The sequence below is a fragment of the Ovis aries genome, chromosome 17, assembly GCF_016772045.2.
Source record: "Ovis aries strain OAR_USU_Benz2616 breed Rambouillet chromosome 17, ARS-UI_Ramb_v3.0, whole genome shotgun sequence".
Classification (NCBI taxonomy): domain Eukaryota; kingdom Metazoa; phylum Chordata; class Mammalia; order Artiodactyla; family Bovidae; genus Ovis; species Ovis aries.
This window is the reverse complement of record NC_056070.1, coordinates 53,582,773-53,602,002: the sequence shown is the minus strand read 5'-3', so window position 1 is coordinate 53,602,002 and position 19,230 is coordinate 53,582,773. Positions and strand designations below refer to the sequence as shown.

The 19,230-nt window shown below is 46.3% G+C and overlaps 1 protein-coding gene and 1 pseudogene across 1 annotated transcript in view; one reads left to right on the top strand and one right to left on the bottom strand.

Moving 5' to 3' along the window:
• The first annotated feature begins 4,294 nt into the window (after window positions 1-4,294).
• The window catches only part of TMEM120B (transmembrane protein 120B), a 45,063-nt gene continuing 30,127 nt past the window's right edge, over window positions 4,295-19,230 (top strand). The window contains exon 1 of the mRNA XM_012097770.4: window positions 4,295-4,497. Within this exon, the coding sequence (XP_011953160.2) occupies window positions 4,429-4,497 (69 nt within the window). The 5' untranslated portion in view covers window positions 4,295-4,428. The remainder of the gene's footprint in view (window positions 4,498-19,230) is intronic.
• LOC101123326 (large ribosomal subunit protein eL6-like) lies at window positions 13,188-14,097 on the bottom strand (annotated as a pseudogene).

The window sequence follows — 19,230 nt, the reverse complement described above, 5'->3', positions numbered from 1 at the left end:
AGGATGGAACACGTGCCCTCTGCAGTGGAAGCGCAGAGTCTTAACCACGGGACCACAAGGGAAGTCCTGTTAGTTTTTTAAGACCCAGCTTTATAAAGTTAGTGCTTTTGGGTGCTTAATATCGGGCACTTCATCTACATATTGCATTTAGTCCTCGCAACAATCCTATGAGAGCAAACTTCAGTTTACTGAGAAGGCCAGTTATATACTCGGGGTCACCTATCTGGCAAATGGCAAGAGATTTGAACTCAGGTTGACTAGTAAACCACACAGCCCCAGCCAGCCAGGACTTTACAGTCCCAGATAGGCGCAGAAATTCAAATAACTGAATAAAATCATGAACGGCATTTTGCTACCTGGAGAGAAAATATTAAACAAATGAATTTTAATAGATAATACTGCTTACATAATAAACCCATGAACATAAAGATAGGGATGTAAAATTTCTATCAAACACCTGAACATTTCAGGAAGAAAAGATGCCATCAATTTATTTTATGGACTATTTCTGTTATACTAAATTCACCCAGTCTTTTTTAGCATACATGAATGATCATATAACTTTAATCAGTATATACACATTATTTTGGGGCTCCACTTTCTTACTTCACATGATCTAATATACCTGTTTAAAGGTATTCATTTAGTTCCCATAGCAATTTTTGACAGCCACGTAATATTACATGAACTAGAAAGACTATATCTTTTTTGTTTTGTTTTTGCACTTTTTTATTTTTTGTGGCAGTGCCCGCCTTGTGGGATCTTTGTTCCCCAGGCAGGAATTGGACCCCAGCCACCACAGTGAAAGTACTCAGTCCTAACCACTGCAGACTATAGCTTACTTAAACATTTCCCTGTTGTGGGGCACTTGGGATACTTCCAGTGTGTGACTGATTTGAAAAATGCTGCTATAACCATCTTTGCACAAATTGCTTGTTACAATCTCAGGGACTATTTTGAGCAAGGGCATTTGTGGGAAGCAGATGAAGGAAAAGTCCCTAGAATTTTCACTTCTCATTGGGCAGCTGCTATTTCTGTAGAATAGGCTCTTGGCATCCTGCAATGCATAAGTAACACCACTACCAGTAGCTGGATGATTCGGGGAAAGTCTTTTCACCTCTATGCACCTTGGTCTCTTGCTATTGCCAAGTGAGTTCCTTGGACCAGTAGTATTGGCAGGGAGCTTGTAGAATTACAGAATCTTGGGTCCTTCCTCAGTTCAGTTCAGTTCAGTTCAGTCACTCAGTCATGTTCTACTCTTTGTGACCCCATGAACTGCAGCACACCAGGCCTCCCTGTCCATCACCATCTCCTGGAGTTCACTCAAACTCACGTCCATTGAGTCGGTGATGCCATCCAGCCATCTCATCCTCTGTCGTCCCCTTTTCTTCCTGCCCCCAATCCCTCCCAGCATCAGAGTGTTTTCCAATGAGTCAACTCTTCGCATGAGGTGGCCAAAGTACTGGAGTTTCAGCTTTAGCATCATTCCTTCCAAAGAACACCCAGGACTGATCTTCTTTAGAATGGACTGGTTGGATCTCCTTGCAGCCCAAGGGACTCTCAAGAGTCTTCTCCAACACCACAGTTCAAAAGCATCAATTCTTCGGCGCTCAGCTTTCTTCACAGTCCAACTCACATCTTAGAACCTACTGAATCAGAATTTGCGTTTTAACAAGAGCTCCAGGAGGTGGTTCATAAGCACCCTGAAAAGTTGGAGAAACCATACTTATGTATCAGATAGGGATAATACAATTCCTTCCTCATCAGGTCATTGTGAGGACTTAATGTGTTAATACATATACATACAGTGCTTAGAACTCCGAGTACATAGTGAGTGCTATGTGTGTGCTACTTATTTTCTAGGGTTGTGCCATGAGGATTATAGGATCCTAGTTTCCCGACCAGAGATTGAACTTGAGCCCTCAGCAGTGAAAGCACAGAGCCCTAACCACTGGACTGCCAGGCAATTCCTTCTGTTTTGCTACTTTTATGACTCTTCCCAGCTAACTGAGCAAATTCTCCAGTGGGTAGGTCTCTAAGTAGAGGGCCTTAAAATGAACAAATAGAAGACATTTCCCCCTGGTGATGTGGGGAAGAAGTGGGGAGGATACTCTTTCAACACATGTTTTCATCTATCATGCTCAAACTCCTAAGAAGAGGCAGATCCAGCCGCAGGAAGCTGATGAGTGAGTCTGAAAGCTCTCTGGGCAGAAACTGGGACAGGGGGTTGGGGGCGGGGTGGGAGGGTGGTGATGGTGGGGGCAGCCAGGTAAGATCTGATACTTCTGGTACCTAAGTGGCTACACTGATGGGGGTGAACAGTCTGAGCCATCTACAGAAGGGCTTGTGAATAATCACCTGGAGTCCTGACCCCATGGAGAACAGTTCCTAAGATTTGCAACCTGACCCCTGGCCAGCTAGTGGAGAAGGTGTACTTGCCCCACTCTACCTGGGGGGGCAGGCCCAGCCTCTTGCACCCAGAACTGAATGACTGCAAGCATAGGTAGAGCGGGATCTTCTTCCAAGATCCTCTGCTTGTTGTCATTTTTCTGTCGCTCAGTCTTGTCCAACTCTGCGATCCCATGAACTACAGCATGCCAGGCTTCCCTGTTCTTCACTATCTCCCGGAGTTTGCTCAAACTCATGTCCCTTGAGTCGATGATGACATCCAGCCATCTCATCCTCTGTTGTCCTCTTCTCCTCCTGCTTGGTGACATTTAATTCATCCTTCAAGGCCCTGGGTTTCCTTTTATGTCTACTAACCCCAATTAAATAAACTGTTTTCTTTTTTTTTTTTCACCATGTGCGTGATTTATACAGGTTTCCAAGCTTCATGACACTTTATCTCAGAATTCTCAAACTCAACAGTCTCCAGTCCACATGAAATAAGCTGGGGCAGTAAAATTGAGCATGGTGGGAATTGTGGTGAAAGGCAAGTTCTTTGTGAAGGGGACATCTGTTCATCTGTTTCAGCCCATGGCCAAGTATGAACATGAGTCCAGTGTACCCAGAGCCTTCCGCTTAAAAAAATTATTTTAATTGGAGGATAATTGCTTAAAAATATGTTGATTTTTGCTGTATAACAACGTGAATCAGCCATAAGTATACATATGTTCCTTCCCTCTTCAACCTCCCTCCCACCCCCCCTCCATTTTTTTCTTTTTTCATGTGGACCGTTTTTAAAGTCTTTATTGAATTTTTTATAATATTACTTTTGTTTATGTTCTGGTTTTTTTGGCCATGAGGCATGTGGGCCCTTAATCCATGGAGGCTGGTGTCCTTGTTAAAGGAGAGGATACACAGAGACAAGCATGCAGGGAAGGAGAACCATGTAACAACAGAAAGCAGAGGCTGGAGGGGTGAAGCTGCAAGCCAAGGAATGCTGAGGTTGGTGACCACCACCATAAGCTATGAAGAAGCAAGATTCCAAGGAGTATGGATTTGTTGTCCCCTTGATTTCTCACGCCTAGCCTCCAGAGCCATGAAAGAACACATTTCTGTTGTTTAAGTCACCCAGTTTGTGGTATTTAACCCAGTTTGTAGTTAGGGCAGCCCTAGGAAACTAATACAGGTGTCATTTGAACTAAGTAGAGAATGATTAGAAAGAGGAAACCAAGTGAAGAGTTACAGGGAAGAATATTTCATGCAAAAGCAGGAATTTAAAAACAGTGGCTGAAGAGGGTGAGTAGGAGCTATGCCTGGAAAGCTAGCCAGGGATAGAGCTTGTAGGACGAGGCGGGAGAGGGGATTCAATTAGCAATGAGGTGGTTGTGTCATTTGAATGACAGAAACAGCTGTCAAGCGAGTCACCCAGAGTCTTAGAGGGCAGGATCTAGGATATTTTAGTTGCAATAAATAACGACAATATGAGATGACAGGGCCCCCTCTGAGCTTCCCTGCCCTGTCCGGCGACCTTGCTGGATGGTCAATGTCAGTTCTAGCGTTTCAGGCCGTGGCTGGCTTCGGCTCCGTTAAGGCAACGCTCCCTCCCCGCAAACTCCTTCCTTCCTCCAACCCCAGACACCTCAAATACACACAGTCTAGGTAAAATACGCTTTACCAATGCGGTTTGCGGACAACTTCCCCATCCCAGCTAGGCATGAGAGATTCCGTAAGGGCCGAAGCATTTCTAAAGAAACACTGAGAGACCCAGCCAAGTCCCGCAAAGGTACAACAATCCCCGCCGCGGGCTCCTGGCGCGCGGGGGCGGGACTGGGGAGGCGCGTGCGCATGCGCAGGGGGCTGCCTCCCGGCGAGGGGGTGGGGCGGGCGCCTGGGCTGGGGCTGTGACGTCAGGTGCGCGCGTGGCTCGGGCTGCGCAGGAACAGCTGGTGCCTGGGAAGGCGGCTGGCCGGTGGACACGCGTGGGGTGCGGGTGGCTTGCCGCGCCACGCTGCGGGAGCAGCCGCCGCCTAGCACCACTGCACCATGTCTGGCCAGCTGGAGCGTTGCGAGCGCGAGTGGCACGAGCTGGAGGGAGAATTTCAGGAACTGCAGGTAGGACCGGGCCACCTGGTCCCGAAACTCTGCTACCTGAAGTGCCGGGTATTTCCTTTCCTGCTTCTCCGAGCCCCGGCCGTGGGAACCATCAAGGCCCAGAGGTTGCTCCGTGCCAGGCCCTGCGGCGGAGGAGGCGGGGTGTTGCCGGTGGTCTGCATGGGCCAGCCCCCTCCCATCTCCCAGGACTTCACTTTTTCATCCACTTAGGGCGCCGGGTGGAAGGCCCCCCCCCCCCCGCTCCCGCGCCTTCTCACCGGTTCTTTGCCGCGCGCGCCTCCTTTGCTGCAGAAAGTTGATCTGTGACCTCTGAGGGGAAGTTCCAGGCATGTCCATGTGGGGGAGGCCGGAGGGACCAGGTATGTTCTGGGACTCAAGAGAAAGCCCAGCCCCTACCTCCTCAGGGGTCTCCCCTACCCCCACCGCCGCCCACCAGGTTTTGGCGGCTCCACTCCCCGTTTGCTGTGGCAGGTCAGCCCTCCTCTGACGCTCCATTTTGGGAGATGTGCTTGGGAGCCCTTCACCTTGAACCCGCAGGCTTTGCTTAGGGGTTAGAGACCTCAGCCTTTGAAGCTCCTGTGTCCCGCCTCTGACGTTGCTGCAGGCCGAGTTTGGCGTCGAGGATGACATCTGTCACTTCTGACAGCTGGGTTGCCTCCCAGCGATGGAGGCTGCTCTCAGCCCTCACCCTTTGGCCCAGAGCCTTATGCTGGGTGGGGTGAGGTCGGGTATAAGAGAGGCCCCTTGAAAGAACAGCATCGGCATTGCCGCTGCAGGGTCCCTGGCAGGAATAGTTGTTCCTGATAGGTTCGCAGAGGCCTCAGCTGCCTATCCTGGTGACTAGAGAGGTCTCTGGAAATCTTGGGGTTGGCTAAGAGAGATGCCTGGATCTTTTTTTTGGAGATGGGGCTGTTCCCTCCCCAGCTGCCAGATTGTGTTTGTTTTCTCCAGAGTTGGGCTCTGTTTGCCTGAAATCACATGGAACACCCCCTCCCCCCAACTTCTGCCTAGTCTCAGCTGGGAGCAGTGACATTTCGCTTGTCCATGGAGCTCTTGTCTGCAGTTTGGTTAGCCTCTTACTGTGGCCAGAGTAGGGGAGGGAGGGGAGATGGGGAAGGGTGTCTGTGATGGGTCTTTCCAGAGCCATCTAGAGGGAAGATGGGTCATACGTCCCGAAGAATAGAGAAGGGGTGCTGGAGAGACCACGCAGGGAGAGGGGTGCTGTTTTAGGTGTGAGCAGAGAGTAAGGTACCAGAGCTGGTTCCCAGGAGACCTTTTGGCTCTCCTGCCATGGAGAAGAGTCAGCTACTTTTTTTCTCAGTATTTATCTATATTTTGGCTGTGCCAAGTCTTAGTTGCGGCACTCAGGATCTTCAGTCTTCATTGCAGTATGTGGGGGATCTTTAGTTGTGGCTCGTGGGATCTAGTTCCCCGATCAGGGACTGAACCCGGGCCTCTTGCGCTGGGAGCGAGGAGTCTTAACCACTGGACCACCAGGGAAGTCCCCACTCAGCCGCTTCTCACCGCTTTGTCCTGCTGGGCTCTCAGTTATATCCAACTGTGGACCCATGCACGGTATTAGGGTCGGGCATGAGAGAAGAGTTTTGCTGTGTGGAGCTTTTGTTCATAATTCCTTTCCCTGACCCTGCTTTCGCCTAGAAGGAAGAGTCTTAACTCTTCAGAGCTATACAGTTAATGCAATTAACAGCAATTAGATAGCTAGTCTTGGCAGGCAGAGGTTGCAAAGGAGACGTTTGATTTGTTGTTATGTTCTTACTTGGCGTCTCTGGGGATCAAGTGTGTGGGGGACAGAGAGAAATTGGAAATGAATCCTGGATTGTGTCCCCTGGTGCATAGCAAGGGTTGTAAAAGAACTGACTGGGTAGAAACCATTATGTTCCTTACTCAGGTCTTCAGCATTGGGGCAAGTGGAATGGACTAGGTCCGACTTCTTATCCCTCCCCCCATCCCCCATAATACACGTGAGAACTCTGAACTCCTGAGATGAATCTCTGGAAATAGCCATGTAATAAGCAGAGTGTACGTTGTCATTACGTGTGTGTTGGGTGAACTTTCAAATCTGAGACATTTGTCGGGGAGCAAGGAGGTCACAACAGGTATACGGGGTGAGGGGGTGCTGACTGGAACTAGAAAGGTTAATGGTAGGAAAGGTCTTTTTCTCCCACCAGAAAATCCCAGCCTATCTTCCTTCACCTGTATCTGCTTCAGAATCTGGGATTTGTGGGTTTCATGTTCGTATCTCTCTGATTCTGTCTTTCTTGGGATGATGTATAATGTCTCTGTGTTTTACCTCTCCTTCCCTTTTGCCAGTGGCGGGAGGAAAGAGGAAATCTAATTTCAGACCCAAGAGGATTTGAAAGATTTCTGGAATTCCCCCCCCCCACCCCCGCCGCAACCCCTAAAATGTCAAAATCTCTGGGACTTTCTAGAGGAAAGGATCTTTGTTCTTTTGTCTGTGATGTACATCTGCCAGGGCCTCCGTGGACTCAGGGGCAAGGCTGAGTTGCTGTGAGAACTTTGGTTTTGGCTGGTTGGGGTTTCGGGTGTGCTGGCTGATTGAGCATTAGTCTGAGACTGGCGCATGTTTGGCCCTGTGGCCTGTGGTGTGACCACAGAAGGTCACTTACAGACGTGGTGGCAGGTGATTTAATGAGCATTTCTTGTCTTGCCTCTCTGAAAACCTGACCTCATCCCTCTGCACCCAGGAAGGAGGTGGCCTGAAGAGGCCTTTCTCTTATCCTGACCTCGCGGAAATGCAGGGACCTGGTAGGACATTACAGAGATTTTTGGCTTTTATTACCAATGAAACGGGTATTCCTTTGGCTGCTGTGTATAGAATAGATATGAGGGGACAGGCTGGAAGCAGGAAGATCAGTATTATTTAAATAAAACCCTCTAAAATAGAGCCTGTTACACCCATCTTACAGAGTGAAAAATACACCCCAAAGTATAAGTACTAGAGTCAGGATTCAAATCCAGGCAGGTGAACATCAACGTTTATACTCTTTAAAATTTTTATTTATTTAGGCCATGCCTTGCGTCACACAGGATCGTAGTCCCACACTAGGTATTGAACTGGTGCCCCTGCATTGGGAGAGTGGAGTCTTAATCACTGGGCTGCTGGGGAAGTCCCCGGAGTCTGTACTCTTAACCACTGCCCAAGGTAGGTCTGTGCCCTGGGTACTCTTGTTTCTCTCCCTTCTTGCATTACTTTCTAGGCCTCTTTTCCTCTAGAAGTGGGTTGTGTGGAAGGAACTCTGGACAAGGGAGTCAGAATTCTTGGGTTCAGGACTGAATTCTGCTGCTGTCTAGCATCTGACCTTTAACAAGCTGCCTCTCTGAACTTGAGTTTCTTTATCTACCAAACAAAGGCTGACAGTAATAGCAGCAACAATAAGAACTAACTGTATGATACATGGATTATTCCATTTAATCTAAACAACAACCTGGCTTTATAGATGAGACTGAGGCTGAGAGATGTTACGTAACTTGAAATTCGTGGAGCCAGAATTTGACGCCAGGCCCGCTGTTTCCATCAGGCATTTTTGGGGTTGAGCTCCAAAAGTATCCTGAGACCCTTGGCTTTAGAAGGAAACTTTTGGACTTGTGGGGACTAATTTTATTTCTGTGGTGCTTTAACATGAAACATTAGTAAGGATTCTTAGTTGTAAGTGGCAGAAATCCAATTCAACCAGCTTTACGCCAAAAAATCAAAATAGTTTATTGGCTTCTGTCTTGGGAAGTCCAGTGGCAAATGGCTTCAGGCAGGGCTGGATCCAGGTTCTCCAGTGATGTTTATGTGTGCACGTGTTTCTGTGTCCTATGTCAGCTTTGTTCTCAACGGTCTCTCCCATGTTGTGGCCAAGATGAGCTTTGACAGTCCCAGGCTGACATCTACCAGCTTAGCAAACCTCAGAAACGAGCCATCTTTCCCCCTGTAATTCTGCCTGGAGTCCCAGGGCTGACTCTCATCGGCCCTACCTGGGTCATGTGATTATCCCTTGACCAGATCCTGTGGCACTGATTGTCTGGGTCTTGGTTAATATGTCTCCCCTGTTGCCCAGGACTGAGATGACTGCTGCTCAAACCACATGAAATAACAGTGGGAGAGGGATGGTCCCATGAAGGAAAATCAAAATATTGCTAGTTAAAAAAAAAAAAAAAAACAGAGAAGGATGCCAGACAGCTATTTTTTTAGGAGTAATATTGTAGAAACAATCTATATCTGTGTTTCACCAACTGTGTTAAGGCACCTCCGAGGAGCTGCAGCAAGCTCACAGGGGCACTATGGGATAATTTAAATTTTCAAGAGAAAGATGATGACCTCTGTCACATACCACTTAAACTGCTAATGGAGTAGTTCACAGCTGCACATTAGATTATGCTACATTCTTTTAAATGATGTCATATCTTTGTGAAGTTGGGTTTTGGGTGCTGATTAAAATCAAGTACTATGTGAAAATCAATTTAGAACAAGAAATGAGGGTGACAGTGTCTACTCTATTTCTAAGGTTTGAGAATTTGTGCAGAGCCTGACAGGCATACACACCCATAAATACTTTTGGTTACTTCAAAATGAAATAAAAATACCCTTGTCAATTTCTGCATATTCTTTTTTTTTTTTGCTCCAAGAGGCTACTGAGTTGTTAGGACATAGATACTTTTCAATTATTTGGCTTCCTTAGTGGCTCAGAGGGTAAAGATTCTGCCTGCAATGCAGGAGACCCAGGTTCGATCCCTAGGTTGGGAAGATCCCCTGGAGAAGGAAATGGCAACCCACTCCAGTATTCTTACCTGGAGAATCCCCATGGGCAGAGGAGCCTGGCAGGCTACACAGTCCATAGGGTCACAAAAAGTTGGACATGACTTAATGACTTCACTTTCACTTTTTCTTCCAATTATTTGGCCTAAGGATCCTGTGAAAAGTTCATTGAGACACTAAGGGTGTGTGTGGTAAACCAACAAAGTTAGGGAACCTTTGTTTTATATCCTCATTGTGGTGGTGGTTACACAACTGTATATATTTGCCAAAATTCATTAAATTGTACACCTGAAAATTGGTGAATTGGTATGTAAATTATACCTATAAAGCTGATTTTAAAAATACCTATTACCTATATCTCATGCCCTAGCTCTTTCACAACTGAGAAAACTAAGAAGTCGCAGATTCTAGACATGAAGTCAGTCTGAGTCTCAAGCCTAATCACTTAAGTTTTATGTTACCTGCCTTCCAAAGGCCTGACATGCTTGCCTGTACCTCCATTCACTGTTCCTATAACAGACATTACTAATTGATCCTGGCACATGACTCAGAATCTTTCCCAGTATAGAACTGATACAGTTTAGGTGAAGTCAACTTGTCGTCTTTGTAGTGTTTCCACTGGCGGTGAGTCTTAGTTCAGTATATTCAGCATTCAGAAATCTGTGTTTGAAAGTCAGTTCCTTAGAAACAGAACTATATAAATGCAATCTCTCGAAAACTTAGCACCAGCCCCAACGATCAGCCACCGTGTTTTTGCGGTGGCCATGATTCTGGCAGTCTTCTGGGCTGTCCACCAGCTTGCAGTGCTCCTAGGCCAGAGCCCTGTCTGAAAATGGCACATGATTCCATTCTGGCAATTTTTTTTTTTTTTTTGCCATGCTGTATGGGAGCTTAGTTCCCCAACCAGGTATTAAACCCATTCCCACCGTAGTGGCAGTAGAGTCTTAACCACTGGACCGCCAGGGAAGTCTCATTGCCATCAATTCCTGCGATAAATATTGACTCAGGTGTTGTGACTCAGTCAAGTTATGTTAAGAGGGCATCTCCAGATGGGTCACAGCCGTGCTGGGACCTGGAGTCATTAACCTCATCTTCCCACTGGGGCAGAGTTTGTGGCCTCAGAGGACAGGAGAGGTGGCGGATCTCCAGATCCTTCAATGGAAACTGAAGGATTGTGTTTGTGTCTCCTGTACATGGCATGAAAGGAATGGCAATCAGATATGTGGGAAAGGAGCTATGGGCATCCCAGCTAACAGGGCCAATGTTAGTGTCTGTCTCTCTCTGTCTCTGATCTATCCTTTATTTTTATAAGTAACACGTAGCCACATAGTTAAAAAGTCAAATAGGAAATGTGTATAAGCATTCTGTAACAACTAAAATCTGGAAACCTAACTGTCCATCAGGATGGATAATTCCTTTGAACGTCTGTAGAGTGTGGTATGAAGCTCAGAATGAATAAACTAGAACCATATGTATCAACATGGGTAAATGTTTTAAAGAGAAAAGCAACATTGAGTGAAAAGTTGCTAAGCGGGTATATATAGTATGACATGTATAATATAGTTTAAAGTACTCAAAACAACACTTATGTTCTGCTTACTGATATGTGTCTATACAGTACAAATACAGACTTTAGCAAGGGAGTGATATGGGTCAGATTCAGTAGGATGGAGATTTGGGCAGGGCCCTAGCAAGCAGCAAATGACTCTTCTGGATGGAACTCACTGAAAAGAGTTTAAGGACGGGGCTATTTACAGAGGTGTGGCAGTTTAAAGGGGTTTCCCTGGTGGCTCAGATAGTAAAGAGTCTGCCTGCAATGCGAGAGACGCAGGTTCAATCCCTGAGTCAGAAAGATCCCCTAGAAAAGGAAATGGCTTCCCACTCCAGTATTCTGGCCTGGAGAATTGCATGGACAGAGGAGCCTGGCGGGCTACAGTCCATGGGGTCATCAAGAGTTGGACACAACGAGGCCCCTGGAGTTGGGACCATCGTAATACTTGAGGGACAGAGGGAAGGGGCAGTCACCGGAGCCTTTTGCAGGGTAAGGAGAGCTGCAGGACTGGAGCTGTAGCATCAAAAGCCTGGTAAAGTGAGGAGCAGGCAGGGGAACCAATGCCCCAGTCTGCTTCTCCTCCTGTTCCCAGTCTTCTGTCCTTGCATCCCATTGGCTAAGTAGGAGGCAGGGCAAGGGAGTCCAGGAGATGCAGTCCATAAGAGCCAACCTCTCAGGGCACAGAGGAAGACAAGATTGATCTGGGGTGGGCTTGGGGGTGGAAATAACCAGCCTAGGGCTTCCTCTCGTTGGGGGCAAAGGATGGGAATGCTATGTAGAAAGAATATGTAGGGGCCTTCAACAATTTGTGTACTATTAGTTCTTAAACTGAGGGTGAGAAATGTGGGCATTAATGTTGTTTATTTTCTACTAATTATAGGATTTTCTGTCTTTTTCAATAGGCCTGAAATATTTCATAGTCAAATGAGCAGGAGACCAAAAAGTCACCTAACAGTACCAAAAGGCTTATTCATAAAAATAGGTTCAATGGGACTTCCCTGATGGTCCAGTGGTTAAGACAGTGCTTCCACTGCAGGGGCCCGGGTTCAACATCCGGTTGGGGAACTAAGATCCACATACCGAGAGGTGTGGCTAAAAAACAAACAAACAAACAAAAAAGACTCAGTCATTTATGTGATTACAACCATGCAAATTTCATTTACTGAAGAACTGAGCAGTGTACGATGCTTGTACTTTCTCTTGGGGATTTTTATTACATTTATATAGTCAGCATTTGATTGTTTCCTGGCAGTGTTTGCCTTGGAACTGTCCTTCCCCGCCCCCTACCCTAAAGCTCTATCTTTAGGTATTTTATCAAGTGGGTCTTTCTTTCCTTTGCTTGGTCTTGAGTTGGACAGCTGGGGGTTGGGACTTGCTCTGAGCAGCAGAACAGAGTCCTTTCTTTCCCAGCTGCCTGTCTGCTCCGGTGCCCCCAGCACTCTGGGTTATTTTTGGAGGTAGCAACTTGAAGTGGGAGTCAGTCATGTGTTTTATAAGCTGGTACTCCCTGCATTGTGTGCAGACACCTGACTCCCAGTTTTGGTGACTGTGCTCCTTTGCTTCAGTCCACTGCTGCCAAGTTTATTTTATTTTATTTACTTTAAATTGTATTTCTTTTTATTTATTTATTTGGCTGCGCTGTCTTCCTTGCAGCATGCAGGGTCTTTCCGTTGTAGCATGTGGTATCTAATTCCCTGAGGAGGGATTGAACCGTGGGCCCCTTGCATTGGGAGTGCAGAGTCTTAGCCACTAGACCACCAGGAAAGTCCCACTGCTGCCAAGTTTAGAAATAAAAAGAGTGGTTTGTTATTTTGGCATTTTCTTTGAAAGTTGGCAAACATACATGTACCATATGACCCAGCAGTTTCATTCCTAGGTATCTAACCAAGAGAAGTTGAAATATATATCTACTACCAAGACTTGTGCACGAATGTGCATGGCAGCCTTATTCGTAATAGCCAAAGACTGGAAATACCTTAAATGTCCGACAACTGGTAGATGAATAAAAAAATATGGTATAAATGCTGAGGTGCAGTAAAAAAGTGGATACATGCCACAACAGAAATACACCTCAAAAACACTATTCTGTGTGAAAGAACCAGACACAAAACTGCATATTACATGATTCCATTGATATGAAATACCCAGAAAAGACAAAGCTATAGAGTCAGAAGGTGGGTTCGTGGTTGCCAGGAGCTGGGAGGAAGGAAGAGTGGGGAGTGAGTTTGGATAAACATTAGAGATCTTATTGGGTGACGGAAAGTTCTGAAACTGGACGTGATAATAGTTGCACAACTTGATAAATGTATAAAAATCACTTAATTGTACACTTTTTTTTTTTTTTGAAATGACAAGTTATTTAATTAGGTTCTTTGCAAGAAGTTCAGAATACTACTTTGTGAGGATAAATTCCATTTGTGAGAGCAAACACAGAGCGGAGGTAGCCCTGGAGCTGAGGGACAGCTTTGATTCTTCGCAGAATTTGCGAGTCCACAGCTTTCTGGTCAACCTTGCGCTGCTCTGTGATCTCGTATTTCTCTCTCTGTGTCGAAGATCTCACCCTCCTGGTGTCTGGGTTTACGCAGCTTCTTCTTCTTGAAGTAAGTGTCAGTGAGATATTCTGGAATTTTCACACCACTGATATCGATTTTGGTGGAGGTGGCAATGACAAATTTCTGGTGTGTTCTACGCAGAGGAACTCGATTGAGGGATAGAGGCCCAGTCACAAGTAGCAAGCCACTGCCCAGCTGCTTCAGGAAAACGACCCTCTTGCCTCTGTGGCGCCCAGTGAGGATGATCAGAATGGTCCCAGGAGTGATGCTGGCACGCAGCTTCCTCACATGCTTACTGAAGAGTTCTTTGCCATGACTCAACAGTTTCCGAGGCACATCTTCCGTAGGGTAATACCTAGGCATTTTGCGAAGTTTGACCACTCGGGTACCACCGTTCTTGTCGCCACCAACTGGTTTTGTGACAGTAGCAAGGGCACGAACCTTCTTTTTCTTTTCGACCTTGGATTTAGGTGCTGAATATTTTCTCTTGTACAAGGCCTTTCTGGAGTACATGGCTGATCGGGAATATCTGCCAATTCCTCTGACCAGGACAGGATTTCGGCTGCAGTGGGGCTTCCCCTTCTTAACCTTCTTCACCTTTTCCACCTTTTTAGCCTTCTTGCCAGCATCAGCCTTCTTGGCTTCAGGTTTTTTCTCCTTAGTATCTGGCTTCTCAGCCTTTTCACCCGCCATCTTGCAAGATGGGAAAGAGCTAATTGTACACTTAAAGTGAGAATTTTATGACATGTAAGTTATACCCCAATAACGTTGTTAAAAAATAATGGTTTAGGTTCTTGCTTTGGCAGAAAAACAAACACAAGCTGGAATCAAGGTTGCCGGGAGAAATATTAATAACCTCAGATATGCAGATGACACCACCCTTGGGCAGAAAGTGAAGAGGAGCTAAAAAGCTTCTTGATGAAAGTGAAAGAGGAGAGTGAAAACGTTGGCTTAAAGCTCAACATTCAGAAAACAAAGATCATGGCATCTGGTCCCATCACTTCATGGGAAATAGATGGGGAAACAGTAGAAACAGTGTCAGACTTTATTTTTTGAGGCTCCAAAATCACTGCAGATGGTGATTGCAGCCATGAAATTAAAAGACGCTTACTCCTTGGAAGAAAAGTTATGACCAACCTAGATAGTGTATTCAAAAGCAGAGACATTACTTTGCCGACTAAGGTCCGTCTAGTCAAGGCTATGGTTTTCCTGTGGTCATGTATGGATGTGAGAGTTGGACTGTGAAGAAGGCTGAGCGCCAAAGAATTGATGCATTTGAACTGTGGTGTTGGAGAAGACTCTTGAGGGTCCCTTGGACTGCAAGGAGATCCAACCAGTCCATTCTGAAGGAGATCAACCCTGGGATTTCTTTGGAAGGAATAATGCTAAAGCTGAAGCTCCAGTACTTTGGAAACCTCATGCAAAGAGTTGACTCATTGGAAAAGACTCTGATGCTGGGAGGGATTGGGGGCAGGAGGAGAAGGGGACAACCCAGGATGAGATGGCTGGATGGCATCACGGACTCGATGGACATGAGTCTGAGTGAACTCCGGGAGATGGTGATGGACAGGGAGGCTTGGCGTGCTGCGATTCATGGGGTCGCAGAGTCGGACACGACTGAGCGACTGAACTGAACTGAACTGAACTGATGGTTGTTCAAAGATCTGCATTTTAAAGTGCCTGTTTAGTTACTGGCTTGATGAAGGATTTATTCATCAGGCTCCAAGTTTCTGGCACCTTTACGATGACAGTGCCCAGGGCAAGAGCCTGGTAATGGGTCCAAGATTTATGGCTTCTCTTCTTACCTGGTATGGTTAACTTTTCCCAGAAGGGAGGCTCTGTTCTCTGGCATATCAATCTAGATTCTGACCCCTGCCTCGTTTTTAAATTAGCTAATTAATTTGACTGTACTGGGTCTTTGTTGCGGCATGTGGGATATTGTCTTCCTTTCATGCTGGGTCTTTAGTTGTGGCATATGAACTCTTAATTGCAGCAAATGGGGTCTAGTTCCCTGCCTGGGGACCGAACCTGGACCCCCTGCATTGGGAGTGCAAAGTCTTAGTCACTGGACCACCACAGAAGTCTGGCACTGGCCTCTTAAATGGAGATACTCAACCCAAATTGGCAAAGCCAAACAGAATAAAATGGCATTTGTTCACTTATGTTAATTAGGACTTCAAAGGTATACCACCTGCAGATATAAGCTGATCCAGGAGCTTAAATGAAACCATCAGGGCTCGGTTTACCCCTCCATCCTGTTTTCCCCTCAGATGGGTTCATTCCCAGGCAGCTAACAGCAGCTCCATTAGCTCTGGGCTCATACCCTGCTACCTTCAAAACAAGTGGCAAAAAAGTTTCTTTTTATCTCTGTTTTTTTCAACAGTTCTGATAAAAAGTCCCACAACTGAGTGTGACTGGTTTTGAATGCTTGTCACTGAGTCAACCAGCTGGGTCAGGAGGGTGATGTTCTGATTGGCCAGGCCTGGGTAATTTTTCCCTGGAACCTGGGGCAAGGTCCACTCTGTCCCTAGCCAGATCTCATGGACTCAGTGTCAGGGAGGGAGGATCTCCAAAGAAATTACAGGGAATTAACCAGAAAGGGAGTAGCTGCCGAGCTGGCAAAAACAACAGAAGGCTTCCATCTGGCGACTAGTTGTGTTCAAGACCATAGGGGCTGGTTCGTTGAAAGGCAGGATTGGCTTGCCTCTGTGTGGCTCACTCCTGGAAAAAGCATCTCAAAGCACAGGTCCAGTTGAGGGTCTTCTGGAGACATCCTCAGGAGTGAAGGGCAGGGTCTCTGAGGGAAGACAGGAATTGTGTTCCTCCCCACTCCTGCCCCCTCCCAGAAACATCACAAAGACAGTCCCATCAAGAGACAGCTGTCGTGAAATGGTTCCGCCTCTCTGGAAAATGATATGGCAGTTCTTTAAAAAAAAATTAAGCTGTGTGATTAATTACCATATGATCCAGAAATTGTGCTTGTGAGTACACACACACACACACACACACACCCCAAAGAATTAAAAGCAGGGACTCAAACAAATATATATACATCCATGTTCATAGTAACATTATTCACAATATCCAAAAGATGGAAGCAACTCAGGTGTGCATTGGCAGATGGGTGGATAAAATGTGGTATATACATACTGTGGGGTACTGTTCAGCCTTAAGGAGGAAGGAACTTCTGATACGTTCTGCAGTGTGGATGGACCTTGAAGACGTTATGCTGTGTTTAAATGTCAGGCACAAAAATATAAATACTGTATGAGTCAACTTATATGCGGTACTTAGAGGAGTCAAATTCATAGAAGTAGAAAGAGTGGTGGAGGACTTCCCAGGTGGCACAGTGGGTACGCACCCGCTTGCCAGGGCAGGAGACACGGGTTTGATCTCTGTTCTGGGAAGATCCCACATGCCTCAGAGCAGCTAAGCCCTGGAGTTGTAACTACTGAGCCCACGAGCTGCAACTGCTGAAGCCCGCTTGCTTAGAACCTGTGCTCCGTAATGAGAGGCTATTGCAATGAGAAGCCTGAGCACTGCGACAGAGAGCAGCCCCTGGTCACCTGTTCAAGACAGTGAAGATCCAGCATAGCCAAAAATAAATAAATAAGAAAATAGAGTGGAGGTTGTCAGGGGCTGAGGGGAACAGGAGACTGAGTTCTTGGGTAACGGGTTCAGAGTTTCAGTTGAGCTGATGAAAACGTTCTGGAGATGGATGGCAAATAATGTGAACATATTTGATGTCAGTGTGTTGTGCACATAAAATGGTTAAGGTGGTAAGTTTCATGTGTATTTTATTGCAATTGGAAAAATTTTAATGATTAACATGGTAAGTTTTATATGTATTTTTACCACAGTTGAAAAAAGACTGAGAGACAACTGTCTGGAAAAAGGACAGAATCCAAGAAATGAGCTGATGATCTTTCCTGCTGCTTGTGTGACTGGCACAAGGTGGAATCAGCAGAGGCTGGGCGTGGGTGAGGAATGCCCTGGGAACAGAGAGCGTGTCACACTAAGGGCCTTGTTTCCACTTCACATTGTCCTTGAGGCTGACAAATCCTGAGCCTGGAGCCGAGGACAGGGTGGACAGGAGGTGTGGTCTCCAGTTTCAGATCTCCCTTAGGAAGTGGCCCTAGCCAATGGCAGAGAGAAAGACAGAGAACTGTTAGGAGTCAGGAATGACTGTATGTGCCTGGGGACACAATTATGAGAAGGGCCATGGACTTCAGTCTGATGTTTTAAGAGTGAGCAGAAAATACCACCAGTGGAGCATTATTGTTGTTTAGTTGCCAAGTCGTGTCTGATTCTTTGCAACCCCATGGACTGCAGCACGCCAGACTTCCCTGTCCTTCACTATCTCCCAGAGTTTGCTCAAACTCATATTCATTAAGTCGGTGATGCCATCCGATCATCTTATCTTCTGTTGCCCCCTTCTCCTCCTGCCTTCAGTCTTTCCCAGCATCAGGGACTTTTCCAAAGAGACGTCTCTTCACATCAGGTGGCCAAAGTATTGGAGCTTCAGCATTAGGTGAAGTGTGAAGCACTGCACGCGTGTGTGCCAAGTAGCTTCAGCCGTGTCTGACTCTGTGCAGCCCTATGGACTGTAGCCTGCCAGGCTCCTTTGTCCATGGGATTCTCCAGGCAAGAATACTGGAATGGGTTGCCATTTCCTTCTTCAGGGGATCTTCCCGACCCAGGGATCGAAGCTGCATCTCTTACGTCTACCTGCATTGGCAGGTGGGTTCTTTTACCATTACACCACCTGGGAAGCCCATGGAGGCATGAGGAAGCGCCTTTAAGAAAGTCAGTGGGGATAGAGTTGAGTGTTGGTGAAGTGTGGGCAGCTGTCATATGCTGTGGGTGGGAGCATAAATTGGCACAGCCACTCTGTGGGCAGTTTGCCAAGATAGGTTAAAAGTAAAAACAAGTGTGTAGCCTATGACCCAGAAATTCTCCTTCTCTTCCCCAGAGACACTTGTGTGTGTGCCAAAGGAGACAGTGCAAGGATATTAATCATTGTTGCATTGTTGGTTATTGTCAGAGACTGGAGACAACGTAAGTATCCAGTGACAGGAAAATGGCTAAATAAACTGTTGTATGTTCATAGTATGGAGGACTGAACAGGACTAAAAATGAAGCACATCTATATAGTCTTCTTTTTTTCTTCTTTTTAATTAACTAATTTGGCTCTGCCAGTCTTAGTTGTGGCACACGGGATCTTTGATCATCATTGTGGCATGTGGGATATAGTTCCCTGACCCTGGATCAAACCTGGGCCCTCTGTGTTGAGGGTGTGGAGTCTTAGCCACTGGACCACCAGAGAAATCCCTATCTATGTATTCTTATGTGGGTAGGTCTATAAGACATATTATTGAGTGAGAAAAGAAAGTTGTGAAATTGTATCTGTATTCTGATACAGTTAATATATTTAAAAAATTAAAAGTATGTGCTTTAGGGTATAAGCTATACTGCTGTAGCAAAGAGATCCCCTAATAAAATGGTTTCAATGAGATAGCTTCTTCCCTTCTCATACAGTGGTTCAGATGGGTGCCGAGTGTTCCAGTTATCCATTGGCATAAAGCAACAGTAATTGCATTTTGCTCATGGATTCTGGGAGTCAGGAATTTAGGCAGGGCGTGGTGGGGATGGCTTGACTGTGTTCCACGAGGTCAGAGGCCTTACCTGGGAAGATGCAAATGGTTGGAGCTGGAATTATCTGGAGGTTTCTTGACCCTCATATCTGCCTGAACTGAATGACAAGAAGATTTATTTTAGTTGTGGCTGTTCTTCAGATCAGACTGCTGTCATGTGGCTTCTCTATGTGGTTAGGGTTTCCATGCAGC